Here is a 16358-nt window from a genome sequence, read left to right as displayed (position 1 = left end):
GACAGCAATGCTTCTTCTCATGCAAAGTTTCTCTGGATTATCCATAAACCTTGTGCAAGACAAGCAGTGCTGTTTGTCAACATTTTTCAAATGTCTATTTTTGATGCCGTGAGCAGCACAAATCGGGGAAAAAATCAAATCCCTTTGTGTAAAATACACATGTACCTAAAAGTAAAACCATCTATGGTGCACATAGACACCACTATTTTGAGCGAAAACAACAGCACTGTGCATCGTCACCACAAGAAGTTCTCCATTATTGCAGACTGAATTAGATCTTAATTTTCATGTCCTAGGCTTGCAGAACGCCAAGTCGAAACGAGGCTGGGGTGGACCTGCTGGCAAAATACTTCAGCCATCTTCCCCTGATGGAGGGCCGGTTCTTCTCCCCAAACCGCCAGACGGGTATCTTCTTCACCTGGTACGCACCTATTATTACCAAATATTACTAATTAACACCAATTAAAACATGCATAAATAATAATAAACCATCTTTAAAAGGAATGATCAAAATGTACTTTACTTACTTCATAAGATATTGTTAAAATGTAGACAAAATAAATCAAATGGAAATAACTGCTGCAAAGGTTCACAAAATAAATAATATAAATATTACTATAACTTGCTAATTTTAAGACAGAAAGGCCACAGGTGAGATTACAGCAGTGATAAAAACAGGCAAAAAGCAAAGCTGTGCTCTTTAATCTAGCTGCCTTGAGCCCCTACACCAGGGTTCTCCAAAGCCTTTTGAGCTTAAACAGCAAAGGTCTTAAATCTGTGGATCAGCTGGTATGTCTCTGCCAGAAGATGCAGACAGGCTGTGCTTTTTATTACAGGAGAGATAAGTAAAATACACTGGTTTGATCACAGCTTTTTGGTTTGGTTATGCCCTCCTGCTGCACTTTGAACCTGTTATAAGCTGAAGAATTCTATTGAGAGGAGATAGAACAGTGAGAAGACTTTAGCAAGGTCAGCAAATAATTAGAAACCCCCTACCGTGTGAGCAAAGCGGGTCTGAATGAAGGACATTTGTTTTAGCATGCTCGTTATCAGATTAGTCACTAATACTGAATCTGGTTAATTGAGTTTGTGAGGGCAAATGGAGCAGTTTTTATTTGGAGGACAAGTTGTGATATCCAGTGCTAAGTGTCTGAAAAGCATCCAAGTGAAGGCTCCCCACTGACTTAATGCAAAATGCACTTCATTCATTCATGCAGCAGAGATGGAGAAAAGGGAGGAGTGTAGCTTAAAGGCATAAACACTCACAAACTTTTAGATGTAAAGGAGAGATGATAAAAGAGAAGAAACTGAAAGAGGATGTAAACTCAGACTGAGTGAAAATACAGAACATATACAATATGTGTAAATGTCACTGGATAGTTTTAACATTATTTGTGGCTATTATGAATTTTATATTATTTGCCTGCTTGAATCCTGCTGAACATATTTTTAACTCTAAATATCATATTCAGTATTATTAGGTATATCTTAGTCTTAAATAGTTTTGGCTTTTACTCAACATAATTTTATGTTCTATAAGGCGCTGTGTGACTGTTTTGATTCCTGCCTTACAAAAAAAGTGACTGCTTCCACCTCTTTCCTTCAGGTACGACTCCTTCACAGGAGTGCCGGTATGCCAACAGAACCTGTCACTGGAGAAGGCCAGCATCCTCTTCAACATGGCTGCCCTCTACTCTCAGATCGGTACCCGTAGTGACCGACAGACAGTAGTTGGTTTAGAGAAGGCCACCTCTTCCTTCCAGAAAGCTGCAGGTAGGAAGAGATAGGCGTGATAAACTGGTTTAATCAGATAATTCCTCTCTCATCAGCCTGTTCTAAAGTCATTTCTAGCTTTCAAAGATGTCAAAAAAGAAACTTTATTTCTTAAAACCAGGCTTATCTGTGATCCCATGCAATATCTGATTTTAGTCATTCAAACATAAATAATGGAGTAACTAAGCTTCTGAAATGCTCCCATTGCTCCCACTGAAACTGTTCACAAAGAGCACCTGTGATAAGTGATTGGAAAATGGAGCGGACAGTGGCGGCAACACGTTCTCTTTTTATAATTTTGTTCTTTACAACATTTGAGATGTATATCAGTGATTCACTATGACCCAGACATGTTCTAATGACTTTTAACATTAAAGAGATACATTGTTTAGAGATGGTGTACTGTTGCGAACGCAGCCTTATTTTCAGAATATGTGCCAGCCTCCACCCTGACTCTGCTCCATGACGGAGAATGAACGCAGTTGATGTTTTTCTGGCTTCTTGTCATGTGGCTGAGCTCCAGAGAAGCACCGACCATATGAACTGGTTTCTCAAACCCTCTGAGCTTTCAGGAAGCTCAGACGTCTTGATAGAATTATGACTTGGCAGGAGTATTGCTGTATAATTACAGCTCTGAACAGGCCATGGCTTTGGTTATGTTGCTTTGATGGCTATAATTTAGGCTTGTACAAAGTAAAACAATTATGCTGTGATGAGGAACATTGTCACCAGTGCAAAGAGCCAGTAATAAACTAAGGTGAACGGCAGGGATGCTAGCTATAGAAAGGCTGCTGCATTGCCCTTAAGCTAGGGACACAAAAGAGGTTTACGTGATGGGAGGAGCCAGCCAACAATGGCAAAATCTTAGAAGACTAGCAAGGCAGTGCTCTGTTATTAAGTTGTCTACAGCTCTCTGCTGCCAGTTTTTTTTTTTAATCAGTAAAATAAGAGGGAGGCCTTCTCAGTTGGAATGCAGATGGTCTCATTGCTTCTTTGAACATGAAAAACTAATTTAAGGAGGTTTGTGTCTTGGCTTAATTTTAAAGAAGCACACAGACGTTGATCTTGCTGCTGGCAGTGAACTTTTTTCCCCTCACTGGATACCACAGTGACAGCAATAGGCCATTTCCATAGATGCGCTGGTGGGTGACGAGGGAGACCTTGTATTCAGTCCTAGCAGAAACGGGAAGCCAGTGAAGCGAGTGGAGAATGGGTGTGATGTGGTCATATTTTTGCACTCTCATCAGGATCCTTGCAACTCTACTACTAGTAGCACTAACAAACACTATCTAAGTAACTTGCTGAATGCTGGGAGACTGGATTTCATAATTGTGGGATAGACACACTGCATGGATACAGTATCCCTTATAGGAAGGGTTTGGTTTGAAATAATCATTGAGCCTTATGATGTAAATGGGCCTCTTTGTAATTAGTTGAAAAATCAAATTATCAAATTATTTTTGTTTTCACAAAGCTAAAAATGATCTAGATTGTCCTGAGTTACATGCTTGTCTTTTAAATATGGCATATATTATTTGTAAAAGTGACTAAAAGGTCTTTAGTTCAGATTGCCACACAAGCTGGGAAAGTACACAAAAAAAGAAGCCTAGTCTTCCCTTGCTGCTGTTTTGGCACAGATGTTCCCAAATAATTAACTAGAAGTATTGTTTCCTTGGAATAGTTTGGTTCTGAGCTGTGCTGACCTTTGGTTCTCACCCAGGCCTCCTGAACCACCTGAAGGAGACATTCACCCACACTCCCAGCTACGATATGAGTCCAGCCATGCTCAGTATGTTGATTCGGATGATGCTTGCTCAGGCTCAGGAGTGTCTGTTTGAGAAGACTGCACTGCCCGGGATCCGAAACCAGTTCTATTCCCTGATGAAAATGGCCCAGGAGGCTGCAAAGGTAAATGGCAGCAAAGGCACACACACATAGTCCTTCATCATATAGGCACAGTATTCTTGGACTGTTAATGTAAAGCAAAAATGTCACCACAGTCGTATTGCTCACTTCTATCAGTGAATATGTCCAATCACTAACTCAGTAACTCTATCCTGCTTTTCCCGCCAGGTGGCAGAAATCTACGACCAAGTCCACCAGTCCATGATCCAGACACCAATCAAAGACAATGTCCCATTCTTCTGGTCCACAATGTCACAAGTCAAAACCAACCACTACCGCTCCATGGCACATTACTTTGTTGCCTCAGCGCTCTTAGACCACCAATGTAAGAACATTTGTTTATTGAGACCTTAATCATTTTTACACAGGTTTGATGTGTAAAATATGAGGGCATGAGGTTGATCTGAATTTAGAATTTGAGAAAGTTAAGAAGCTAAGCCTACTACTTGTTTAGCAATGTAATGTAAAGTATGTAATTTATTAAGCAGCTGCAGTAGTGCCCTAGACTCCAAATGGAGACGGGTGTATTCTTCACAGACATGCTGTCACACAAAGTAATCTTCTAACTGTAGTTGCAAAGTCAGCACAAATCAAACGTTGTCCCTCTTCTCTTTTAACAACAACACCAACTACTGCAGTGAATTTGGGTCAACAGGTGGAGTTTATGTCAACAAAGTTTTATTCACTCTAATCATCAGCAACCTCCAACCCCACTTCATCTGCTTCATTTACTACTGTACACATTTTAATCTGCTTGTTATGTGGTATCAGCCTGGTGGTTGAGGTGAAAAACAATTTTGGGATTGGTTCTATAACACTTTTTGAACACCGTGGAAAACCTGATCCTGCTCTTAAAGTGCTGTATGGGCCACTGGGTTGGTCATGTCAGATGGCTGGACTGAACCGCAGCCAGCCACAATGCTATTATGTAATAGCTATTTAGAGACACACACACACACACACACACACACACACACACACACACACACACACACACACATGCGGCAAAGAGAGGCTAAGCAGGAGTGAGAATGGTTGCAGTGGGTGAAATTGAGTGAATGCTGGAGGATTACAGTTATGCAGCCTCTCAATGCTGTCTACATAATAAAGCGAGAAAGCAAGTGAAAAGTGTTTTTTAGAGTGAACAAAAACCTTCCACTAATGCTGAAAACCAAATTAAACAAAATACAGCAGATTATATTAAGCTTTACAGTGATAGTTTTACCCAGTGCTTTGAATGGGACAGGACTGAATAGGGGAACAACGGAGCAAAGCAGCTTTGAGTTTGGCAGCTCATTAACAGATTCCTGTGTGAATGAGGAAAATAGAGCAATTAACCATGGGACTGTAGAGAGAGGACTCAAACAGGACAGAATGAAGACCGCTGTAGTAAACAGACACTTCAAATTAAACACTTACGGTCTAAATGAAGCAGACTAATCAGGGGAAGACTGGAAAGTTCTGATGCGTTAGGTTTACCTTTTAAACAAGGTGAATCGTGAGAGGAAGGAGAGGAGAGCTTATAAGATTACACAAGTTTTGGGTGGATTCGCATTTTGATGAACTACTGATTGTTGTCTCGTGCTAATATGTAATATGCACATAAATATATACTGTACAGTATATCCGAATCATAAATTTTGTTTTATTTAAATTTAAAGGTTGAAAGTGTGCAATAATGTACGAACAGTATGTACTGTGCACTGCACCTACATACAGCGTCCTGTCTTGCAAGTTCAGATTTTCTGCAATCATTGTAATCATGGCATCGCATCATGCCCTTCAAGAGCCATTTGTTTCAGCGCTGACGCCAATATTGGTGGTAGACAATGTTAAATTGTATTCATTTTAACATTCTTTTTGCTGTATGTGTTCAGTGGATTCCAGTGACGATGAGGACCAGCAGGAGAAGACCTTGTCGCAGGTCTACGATCGCCTTCCTGAGGGAGACTCTCCTCTAGACATCCTGAAAAGTAAAGATGAACGTGAACGCATTGGTAAGAGTGAGCACACAGACTGAGCACAGCAGAAGGCAAAGAAAGATAATAGAGCACAGTAGAGTGCCACAACACCAGACCTGACTCTCCTTGTTCTCCTCTTTCCCCCTTCCTTTCCTATTGTTTCTCTTATTCACTTCTCTTCTCCCCATCCACTTCTCCTCACCTGTCCTATGTCTATATATATTTTCCATCCTCCTCCCAGGTAAAGCACACATTCGTCGGGCTATCCTGGGTCATGAGGAGGCTCTGAGGATCTATGCTCTATGCCACCACTTGAACAAGCTAGACGCCCTGCAGGACATTTTAAAAGCCAGTCACCAGCGCTCACTCAACAAGTACAGTGAACATGAAAATGAAGAAGAGTTTACTGACTACACAGAGGCCCCAGATATCATCTGTAAGTCTTAAATGTTTTTAAAGAGAAGGCAACAGCATAGCCACAATGTAAATATCCTGTTCAAGTAAACATGAGAAGCTGAGATAGGATAAGAAGAGTGGTAACATTTATTTGAGTCTCCATTAAGGGCCACTGAGGTTACAGCTTTGCTTTCTGTGGTTGACATAGAAACCAAGCAGTCACCCTAGTGTCAGCACAACAAACACTGTCAAGCGGGACCAATGTGTTGATTTGCGAGGTTTGTCTGTTCGTAAAAAGACTGCTGTGTTGTGTACCGCACCTGCTGCAATCAGATGTGATAAGTAACATTTATGTTCACTTATCACGCGTCACAGATGATGTAATATTTACACTGCTAACTGCCTGCCCGCCTCTCTACAGGGCAACGGTTGAAATGTCGTTGTGACAGTAAACACTGTAGAATGACAGCTTTGTTTTCCCTCTTGCTTTCCATAGCTAAAACAGAGCACAAAGCAGAGATGGAGTTCCCTGCAACCACAAAGGTGAAAGTCACCGACTTCTTCCAGAGGCTGGTATGTGGGTTACTAATGTTCTTCCACTCACCTTGGTGTTATTTTACATGGTTGTTGGTTTATTCATTAAATGACATGAAATGGCTCTGGACTTGTGTTTTAGACGTTGGAAGTGTACTTGTTTCTTTTAACACCCAGACTGCATTTTTTGTTATTTCTGAATACAACCAACCAAGGGTGAGTCCTGATAGCTTTGGCACATTTGATCTGTTCCTAAAGCATCCTGGACTCATCGAAAGCAACAAATGCAAAACTAACACTAACCACAAACAGAGGTGCTCTGATCCTGGCTCTTTTGTCATGTTGGTGGCTGGGAGGGGGTACTGGCATCCTCTGGCACTGAAACTAGAATCTTCTGTTCATATCCTCTGAAAGAGACAAATGCGAATATGTCATGTCTTTCATCTTGCACAGTATAGAGTGACTATAACAAAAAACAGGCTTCAATTTCAAGAGGAACAACCTCACAAGCAAAAAATTGGTAAGGAGGTCAAAGGTCAGAGCTGACAACAGGTGTAAGGGAGTCTCCGTGACTAAGTACCTCTCTGATTCCTGTTTCAAAATCCCACCAAGATCTTCAGTAACAGTCTCAGTAACAATGCCCAAATCCTTTTTGCATCGGCAGAGAAATGAGAGACTGAAGTTAAATCTAGCACAATCTTTCTAAATAATCATCACGGTGATAATTAAAGGAGCAGATGTAAAAGGCATCATCCTTGGTGTTACATTGTGAGGATTTCTGAAATAGAGATTTTCCCATCAGATAAGAAGTGGATTTATGGCTTCAGCAGTCTAAAAAGTAGGACATGTTTGTGATCAATTATGTCTGACACGCACACACACACACACACACACACACACACACACACACACACACACACACACACACACACACACACACACACACACACACACACACACACACACACACACACACAAAGATTAATTTAATAATTATTATTGTTAGCTGCAGCAATAGTTATATAGTGCAGCTGTAACCATATAGTATGGTAGATAATGTGTATCTGCAGTCAAGTAGAGTCGTAGTAGAGTCTTGAGGGGGGAAAATACTAATTTCAGACACCTGGGAAACCAGAGGAGCAGGCGTAAGAGATATTGATAATTTAATATGCTCTATGGCCACAAGACTTTCATGTACCCCCTGAGTGCTGAGTGTATATACAGTATGTACTGATGTACTAACAGGCGTGGACTTTAATCACATTTAAGTAGTCTGTAAGGACATGTGAGGGGATTATTATGCTGGGTTTTTTAGTTTCCACCCAGCCTTTCGTTAAAAATCTTTGAAATCTTAAAGGACAAGAGGATATTATTGAGCCAAGAAAACCTAGTGCCATATTAACCCCATCATCCCCACAATCTCTCCACTCAGGGCCCTCTGTCAGTCTTTTCAGCCAAGCAGCGGTGGACAGCCCCACAGACAATACAACTTCACCCAGAAGACAGAGACCTGGGCTTCACACTGAAAGGAGAAACACCAGTCCAGGTGGTTTCGTTGGATCCCCTCTGCCCAGCTGCTGTGAGTTAACCTACATTCCTCCCATTACCTCTGGCTGAACAAGGGGAAGGTCTTGAAGCCAGACTTTGAAACTCGAAATGAGCTCGAGATAGATGATTCATCACGGTTAACGCAATAAAACAGGCACATCACAACTTTTGATGGTTAACGGGGGTCATAGTTTACTGCCATCTTTCTTAACTGATGCGTCACTAGATGCATCTCAAGTTTCACACTGAGGGCAGGGGAAAGGTTTTTATCATCTGCAGGCTGTCATGAAAAAAGAACAAACTATGTTAGTTTACAGCACAGAAGATATTTCATACTCGGTGTCAAATGCGTAGGTTGCTCAAAATTAACTCTCTGCAACAGTTTTAACTAGCAGGGAGTGGCCCTGTCTACATGAAATGTCAGGCATGCTTACTGAATATCACATGAATTCAAATAAGTCTTTCTCAGAAACCTAAAGAATGTATTCCATCCCCCTCCACAGCCACTCTGGCTACTAATTTAATTTTGAATCAGAGTATTTACTCTCTGCAATCCTTTTCAGTCAGACAGCTCATTAAGAGGTGATGACAAAGAGCAGGCTCTTATTAGGCCCTGCAGGCTATGCAGAGAAACAGATTAGTAGTATTACATAACTCTTAACTGGGCCAAACTCTTTATAACTATTAATACTGCCTGCAACAGGATTTCTTTTGGAACTGACTGATTCTCCTGAGCTGCTGAGTCTGACCTGCCTGTTGTGAACACAGATCAAGTTATCAGACAGAAATAGCTGAGCTCATGTAGATAAGACCGCTTTCCTACAGCTATGAAATAATGTGCTCAAGTGCACGCACACACACCCACACCCACAACACTCAACACTCAAGTGTTTTGCCTGCTGTAAAACAAGCTTTGTTTGGGACTAAACCTCAGTGTTTTCTCTGCTGATCCTGGCTGCCTAAAGGGTGTTGAAGGAAACTTGGTGAACCTGACTTACTTGCCATTCAAACAAACCTTCAGATGTAAATATTTACTCCGTCTGCTACAGTATCAGGACATTTCACTGGCCCTCCTCTCTAACTCCTATTCTTCCTCATGTCTTTTCCAGGCTAAGGGTCTGAAAGAGGGTGACTACATTGTTGCAGTGGGCGACACAGACTGCAAATGGATGGGCGTGAGTGAGGTGATGCGGCTGCTGAAGGACGTAAACGAGGAGGGGATCGACATTCAGGTGGTCAGCATGATGGACAGTAACCCTCCAATGGTATGCCATGCCCTCCTTCCTTATTGGCTGAGAGAATAGTAATCCATCTGGTATCCTTGATTGACAAATAGTGACAACAAAATTGGTATCAGATGACTGAACAGCATGGATAGTTTGTCAGATTTCTCCTCTTTTCACTAAATGTCACTATCAATATCTTTACACAGCCTACCAAGAGCGCTACCTTCTGTGGAAACCTGCCTAAGACCTATTCCATGATTTGTTTGGCCTATGATGACGACAACAAGAACCCCAAGTCCCGCAAAGTAACCAAGAAGTCATCTTTCATCAGCTGGGGTCTGAAGAACAAGCTGAAGAGCGCCAGCACCCTCAGCCTTCCCACAGCTGACCACTCCGGCGCCCTTCCCTGGAACAAACCCTGTCCCACCTTCCCCAGCTCTTACAACGACAGCGCACTCTACTAAGCATCGTGCAGTACGCAGATTAAGCCTGGTACGGCTCTATACAGTACTGTGTTGTACCCATACTGGACGTGCTATGGTACAGTACCAGTGCCCTTTGTTGTTTCCACTGGAATACTTAGCAGTAGTGTATTTAGCTTGGATGTCACCTATGTAATGATGACATTTCTTCCAGCTACCTTGGAAAGAGGACGTGCCATATACTGTTGCCTTTGTTGGTACTGTACATGGGCACCTTCCCAGCACTGTGCAGTATCTAAAGTAAACTGGACTGCTCACAAACAATGGGAAATCATTCTGTACCATGCCAGTATGCGTACAGCACAGTACAACGGCACTGTAGTGGGGGGGAAAAACAGCTATCATTCCAGTCTATATACATATACACACACACACACACACACACACACACACACACACACACACACACACACACACACACACACACACACACACACACACACACACACACACACACACACACACACACACACACACACACACACACACCTGACAAATTTCATCTCAGTATGTTTTCTTGAAGAAATGCTCCAGACGAATTGAAGGACGAAAACAAAGTTGTACAAACACACCCAGCGTCGGTTGGTATTTGAAAGCAAGGGCGTAATTTTATTGTGGTTTAAACGGTCCCATGTTAGTTCCATTGTATACTGATGTAGCTGTACACTGTGCAGTTATGTTCTCTGTATATCCTCAGTGCATGTCTGTTTCATACTGTATATGTGAAGGATCCTGCCATTGCCAGGATATTTGTTGCAGTGAATCGATACTGTTCAGTTTTGGGGTTTGAAATACATATATGTTCTAAATAGATATGTAGATGTTCTGAACCTTGTTGCACTGTGTTAAACAGTAATTGGGCCAAAACAAACTGTGCTGTGCAGTTGTTTGTCTGGGGAGAGTTGATGAATGCAACGTTCTATAAGCTGCTAAAAAAACACACACACACACACACACACACACACACACACACATGGTTATGTATTATTGTCACTTTTGTATTTGTGAGACAGCCTTTGTGGATTATTGTTTCTGCTTAGTGTCATGCCTGGGACACATTGTAAATGGAAATATTGGTATTTTAGGATTGCTTAATGTACCAGTTATGCCACAGACCAAAATGCCTCCATGTCCCTGATATGCCAGGATGTACCATTTACCATCCTACTCCTCTTACCCTGCAGTTTGTCCATTTGTAAGAAGAGCATTAGCTCTGTGTCTCTCTGTTAATGTGAATCTTTATGTTGTTTAACATTATATTGTCTCCAGAAGGGAAGAATGTGGACAGACTGATGACATTCCTGCGTTTTAACTGAATAGCCGGTCACCCAACAGTGACTACGATCAAAGTCCACAGTCAGGTTTCTATTTGTCTCCACTTGTCTTAATCCTAGTCATGTCCCACATTTTACTGACACTTTGCAGTGTTGGACTATGTCTTTATCTACAAAGTAGATTCCTATACACATTTGATGATTAAATTATTTATGGAATAAAATGCACACAAATATATATATATATTTACCTGTAAAGTTGTAGGTTTCAGTACTAGTTTGTGAATGGTCAAGTGAATTTTTGCACGTTGGATTTCTTGGTTGGTTTCTTGAAGGAATGTATTTTACTAGCCTTGCTTAATCCTTTGGTGAACTTATATACTGGTACATTTTTTTCTATAAAAAGACATTTTAATGTATGTGTTTTTCAACAGTAACACTGAGAATATGTAACACTCTTTACTGTCTGTTTACCTAATGTGGTGTCTTAAGTGCCATTTATGCTAAATCATGAAAGTGTCACAAATATATAAAAATGTGCAGTAATTGATATTAATAAGTGCTAACTAAGTGTGCTAAAAGAGGCATGTATACCTACACAGATGATGCATTTCACAGTGCATAGTGATTTTAAATGCCTTCTAAATATATGCGGAGGGTTATGGTACCTGTTCTAGAGGTTTCAGGTTGCCTTTGGTTCTTTCTACGTACTTTGTGCTGCATAGCAACTGTGGTATGAATGCTTCGGTTGTAAGTCTTTGTGTCATATGTGTAAACTAAAATCTCAATAAAAGAGGGGGACCAAACTAATTTCCTGGATCTAGAAAAATATATATTTGTGGTTCTGTGTATCTCGGTGGTTGAAACTACCGAGCTGGTTGGAAATGACTGGAATGAAGTTTGACCACAGCCCTATGTGAGCCAACACACACACGCACTAAGCCAACACTCATGGGTTTTGAGTATGGCCTGGGATCACCTGACATCCTAATCTGCTGTCACTGAAACAGAAGAGAAACATCATGTGATTAAGTTTTACCCATCAGGCCTTTCTTCACTCATGCCATTCATAGTCTATGTGCAATGTCTGGCAACTTAATGTGTGTTTTTAAAAAACAAACAAAAAACCAACTTGATTTAGAGTATGTGTGGGGAGGCTTTTAACCGGAGATGTGGATATTGCAATCCTATTGGTTATAGGATTCATACTTCCACCATTATTAAGTGCTAAGGGCAGCACTTGATAAAATTGTCAGGCAGTAGTAGTAGTGTGTTATTGCAATCACCCTGTAGGCCTACATGACAGGTGGGTATTGAAACAAGATGGATTTTATTATGACAAAATGTGTTGTGTCCATCTGTGCATGTTTGGAAAACCTCAATTCTATCACTCATCTTTGATAAATATGGGGATATTTAGGAAACTTTGAAAAGTAGTGGCCACATCTTTATTTTAGTTTGTATGCCATGTTTCTGCAGCTGTATAAAACTGTTTAAAACATGTTAAGAATAAGGTGGACTGGACTGAAGATAGGCGTCATAATGTAATGGTAATGTGTGTTTACTTTAAAAGGCATTACTAAAATGTTATTTTAGGCAGGTATTGCATTCTCTATATTGTATGTATGATAAATAATGATGATAAATAGTTTATTGATGAAGAAAGACAACAGCCCTACGTACTGAGGCAGGAGATGACATTAAATGGAAAGACATCGCCCTCTGTTGTCCTGGGCGCTGTTCGGGACGGCTATCGTTGCTAGGTGACTTATACCAGTCGCTGATTGGCTCCTGTCCTCGGCTTTAGCCAATCAGCACCACTTTTGTACCGAGGTGCCCGCTTGTGGTGAAGCGTCTAGATACGAAGAATCCGCCAGCAGCCAGCCTGTTGATTATAGTTAGCTTGTTCATTTTGCTTTGTCGTTTTAGGGTGCAGGCGGAAAGTAAACATTTCTAATTCAGTTTGAAAGAATGTTCGGTATACGAGTCAAGCTGTTTGCGTAACCTAAACAATAACTCTTGCTAGGGAAGCAAGGGTGAAATCAAAAACCCATTTTCACTATGTTAAAATTCAGCTTCAGGAGGGAGAAAGACAGGGATTATGTAAGTCTTGCGTCTTTTGTAAAATAAACGAACCATGTCCTAGTACTAGCTAACGTTAGCTAAAGTTACGAGGTACAAGGTAACGTTACGTTCAACGTTAACCGTCAAAGTGCCTTTTCCATTCAACGCTAGCTAACATTATGTTATGCTAGTTGCCATTGAAACCACGCTAGTCGGATAACTTCGGTTAAGTTATATTAAATCATATTTTCAGAATTATTTAAGCTAACGTTTGGTAACACCAGTTTTGCAACGTTAACACATTGGGTATGGATTATTTTGTTGACCAAAAGTAAACCTGCGGGTAAACTGATGGATTTATTGTCCACTAAGTTAACTTAACGTTACTTTTCTGCTGCTGTGATATGAGGTTACAGTTACTGTGGTGTTTCCAGTAGAACAAGTCCACTGCTGTAACAGATAGTTTGAGCACAGCCCGCTGTCTCCTTGATCAGGTGGTCACGTTGTGATGCTGTAACGTTAATCATCCTTTCTACCCTTCACCTCCCACCCATATAGCCGCTGTGTGTGTTAATGTGTTTTTATGTCTGTGTGATGCTGACCTCATCCCCTAACCTTCCTCTGGGTGTGTTGTGTAGAAGCATATAGCTCATGGTTTGGTCCCTGCTGCCTCCATTGCTCCCAAGCCTGCTGTGCCTCGTACCCCACCCCCACGCAGCCCAAATCCCTCCCCTGAGAGACCCAGGTACCTAACACTCTCGATCACCTCCAACATCCTTTCATTTTGCTTTGTTTCCCCTGACTCTGTTAAACCACTGTTTTGTAGTAGTTGTAGTATTTGTAAGTTCCAATGGGAAATTAGCCAATTATCCACATTTGATTAAATTCATATCAGAATGCGCAGTAGTGAAACGTTCTTGCAGGGTTTGTGCACAACTGCACATTAAATTCATAGGAAACAACTTCCTCTTTAACAATATTCTCTGTAGGATTCCTCAACATTTCCTGTCTCACCAGCCTAATCAATTTAGGGAAACTGAGCCAGATTCCCCTTTTTCTAACAAATGTATTGCATCAATGTTGACATAGTAAATTATGATGTGAAAATATGATGAGAGCACCATGAATTTCTTGTGCTTATGTTACACAAAGTGTCTGTCTCTCCTCATATGAATTATGTCTGCCCATCCACAGATCAGCCTTAGCAGCAGCCATCTTGTCTTCTTCGCTCACTGGACAGACATGGGCCATCCCCCCCGTTATGCCAAGGTCTTTCTCTGAGAGTGATCAATCAGAGTCCTTCATATCTGAGTCAAACATCAGCAGAGCACTTTACACCAGGTAAACTTCCTTTGGCAGATACACCAGTATTATCACAAGCTTTGTGACAAATTATTCTTAAAAAAAAAAAAAAAAAAAAAAAAAAAACTCTTTTAAATGATAATATGATATGGGATTTTTGTGAACTATACTGATTTTAGATGGGAAAATTTCACTAATTCCTCATATGCTGGCCAATCTATTGAGTTTTTGTACTCCGAATTTGCACTTATGTGACTAAGCAAAGTACTCAGAAGGCTGCTTTCTTAAACAAATAACTTACAGAAAAAAGCTTACAATAGGAAAAGCACAGGTGTAAATAATAAAATGAATGATGGCTGAATTCCATTTAGCTGTTTTTGTTTTTGGGCGCTTGTATTGTCATGGCTTGCTGGGACACTTGAATAGAAGTGTCCCATTATTAATGTTAACACCTGTGCCTTTTCTACGTCGACAAGTCAAAATGTCTACTGTGAAGAAGGCCTATTGCAGTTAAGTGAAGTGTTACTGTGAGATATTACTTTCTTACCTTCCTCAGAGACAGATGGTCAGAAGATTTAGCAAGCCGCCCACGTCTGTCCTCCCCTGACCACTCAGAGGAGGAGTTGGAAGACAAGGAAGAGGAGGTGGAGAATGAAGAGGACAGGGAAGAACATGTTTACCAGACTCTGGACAGAGGGGAGAAATGTCCAATCACAGAACCTGTCTATGCCCTGCCGCTAAAACCTAAGGTGAGAGTCTACACAAAGATGCCATTGTTATAAGTAAACATGTTTCTGACGAGGGCGTTGGTGTTTATAATCCCAGTTGAAAAAAAATGTTTTCATTGAAAGCAAATGAGAAATATTCTCCCCACCATATATAACTGCTGTCAAAGAGCTTTTTAGCAAAGTAGTTAACATCCAACTGGGATAGCTTAGTGGCCAACAGAGGACTAGAGCCAAAAGACCAGTTTTATGACTGAAATATTTACATGTCATAGCAGGAAGAGCACATGTGTTGTTCACTTTGCATTTTAGGTAAGCCAATTCCAGGGCCCTGTGTTTATCAGAAATCAGAAATACTTTATTGATCCCCAGGGGAAATTCTTTTGTCACAGTTGTGCACTTATCGAGGCATCAGGAATAAAAAATTTAAAGTAGGTAGAATAAAGAGTATATAAATATGAGAGTATAAATATAAGATATAAAGAAAAATATAAAGGAGTGTGGGTATTGGTAAAGAATCATTATGGTATTAAAGAATTATTTTGGTAAACAGTAATACTGAATGAACAGCAGCAGAGAATATTTCACATTAATTATTAAACAGATAATATTGCACAGAACAAGTAATAATATCCACTATAATATAACTAATTAAGGGCCCTTGTGTCACCCACTCAGAGCAAGGAGTTATATTGATGGCCAGAGGCAGGAATGACTTCCTGTGGTGTTCTGTGGTGCATTTTGGGGGGACAAGTCTTGCACTGAAAGTGCTCCTCTGTTTGAGCAGCACGTCATGGAGTGGGTGGGAGACATTGTCCAACATGACATGTAGTTTGGACAGCATCCTCCTCTCTGACACCACCGACAGAGAGTCCAGCTCCACCCCCACAACGTCACTGGCCTTGTGGATCAGTTTGTTGAGTCTGTTAGAGTCTGCTACCCTCAACCTGCTGCCCCAGCATGCAACAGCAAACAGGATAGCACTGGCTACCACAGACTCATAAAACATCCTCAGCATTGTCCTGCAGATGTTGAGGGACCTCAGGCTCCTCAGAAAATAGAGTCAGCTCTGGCCCTTCCTGTAGAGGGCTTGAGTGTTCTTGGCCCAGTCCAGTTTATTGTTAATGTGCACTCCCAGGTATTTGTAATCCTCCACAATGTCCACAGG

At 41.0% G+C, this 16358-nt stretch overlaps 2 protein-coding genes across 3 annotated transcripts in view; both read left to right on the top strand.

Moving 5' to 3' along the window:
- rhpn2 (rhophilin, Rho GTPase binding protein 2) overlaps positions 1 to 11909 on the top strand; it is a 28832-nt gene extending 16923 nt beyond the window's left edge. The window contains exons 6-15 of one of the 2 annotated variants that reach the window (XM_038700763.1): positions 297 to 421; positions 1607 to 1773; positions 3494 to 3681; positions 3847 to 4003; positions 5556 to 5675; positions 5881 to 6075; positions 6532 to 6578; positions 8002 to 8148; positions 9227 to 9382; positions 9550 to 11909. In XM_038700763.1, the coding sequence (XP_038556691.1) occupies positions 297 to 421; positions 1607 to 1773; positions 3494 to 3681; positions 3847 to 4003; positions 5556 to 5675; positions 5881 to 6075; positions 6532 to 6578; positions 8002 to 8148; positions 9227 to 9382; positions 9550 to 9807 (1560 nt within the window). In that variant the 3' untranslated portion in view covers positions 9808 to 11909. Of the gene's footprint in view, positions 1 to 296; positions 422 to 1606; positions 1774 to 3493; positions 3682 to 3846; positions 4004 to 5555; positions 5676 to 5880; positions 6076 to 6531; positions 6609 to 8001; positions 8149 to 9226; positions 9383 to 9549 lie in introns of both variants that reach the window. The other variant, XM_038700762.1, reaches the window with a different exon arrangement.
- An 881-nt stretch (positions 11910 to 12790) lies between these two features.
- Positions 12791 to 16358, top strand: part of cep89 (centrosomal protein 89) — a 73508-nt gene continuing 69940 nt past the window's right edge. Inside the window, exons 1-4 of the mRNA XM_038700761.1 lie at positions 12791 to 13202; positions 13802 to 13908; positions 14358 to 14504; positions 15022 to 15214. Coding sequence (XP_038556689.1) covers positions 13161 to 13202; positions 13802 to 13908; positions 14358 to 14504; positions 15022 to 15214 — 489 coding nt within the window. The 5' untranslated portion in view covers positions 12791 to 13160. The remainder of the gene's footprint in view (positions 13203 to 13801; positions 13909 to 14357; positions 14505 to 15021; positions 15215 to 16358) is intronic.

This window comes from Micropterus salmoides, unplaced genomic scaffold (assembly GCF_014851395.1).
Source record: "Micropterus salmoides isolate LMB-PRFRI ecotype aquatic unplaced genomic scaffold, ASM1485139v1 Ms_hic_scaffold_6, whole genome shotgun sequence".
Lineage (NCBI taxonomy): Eukaryota > Metazoa > Chordata > Actinopteri > Centrarchiformes > Centrarchidae > Micropterus > Micropterus salmoides.
Note: the sequence above shows the minus strand (reverse complement) of the source record. Positions and strands in the feature narration are given on the sequence as shown.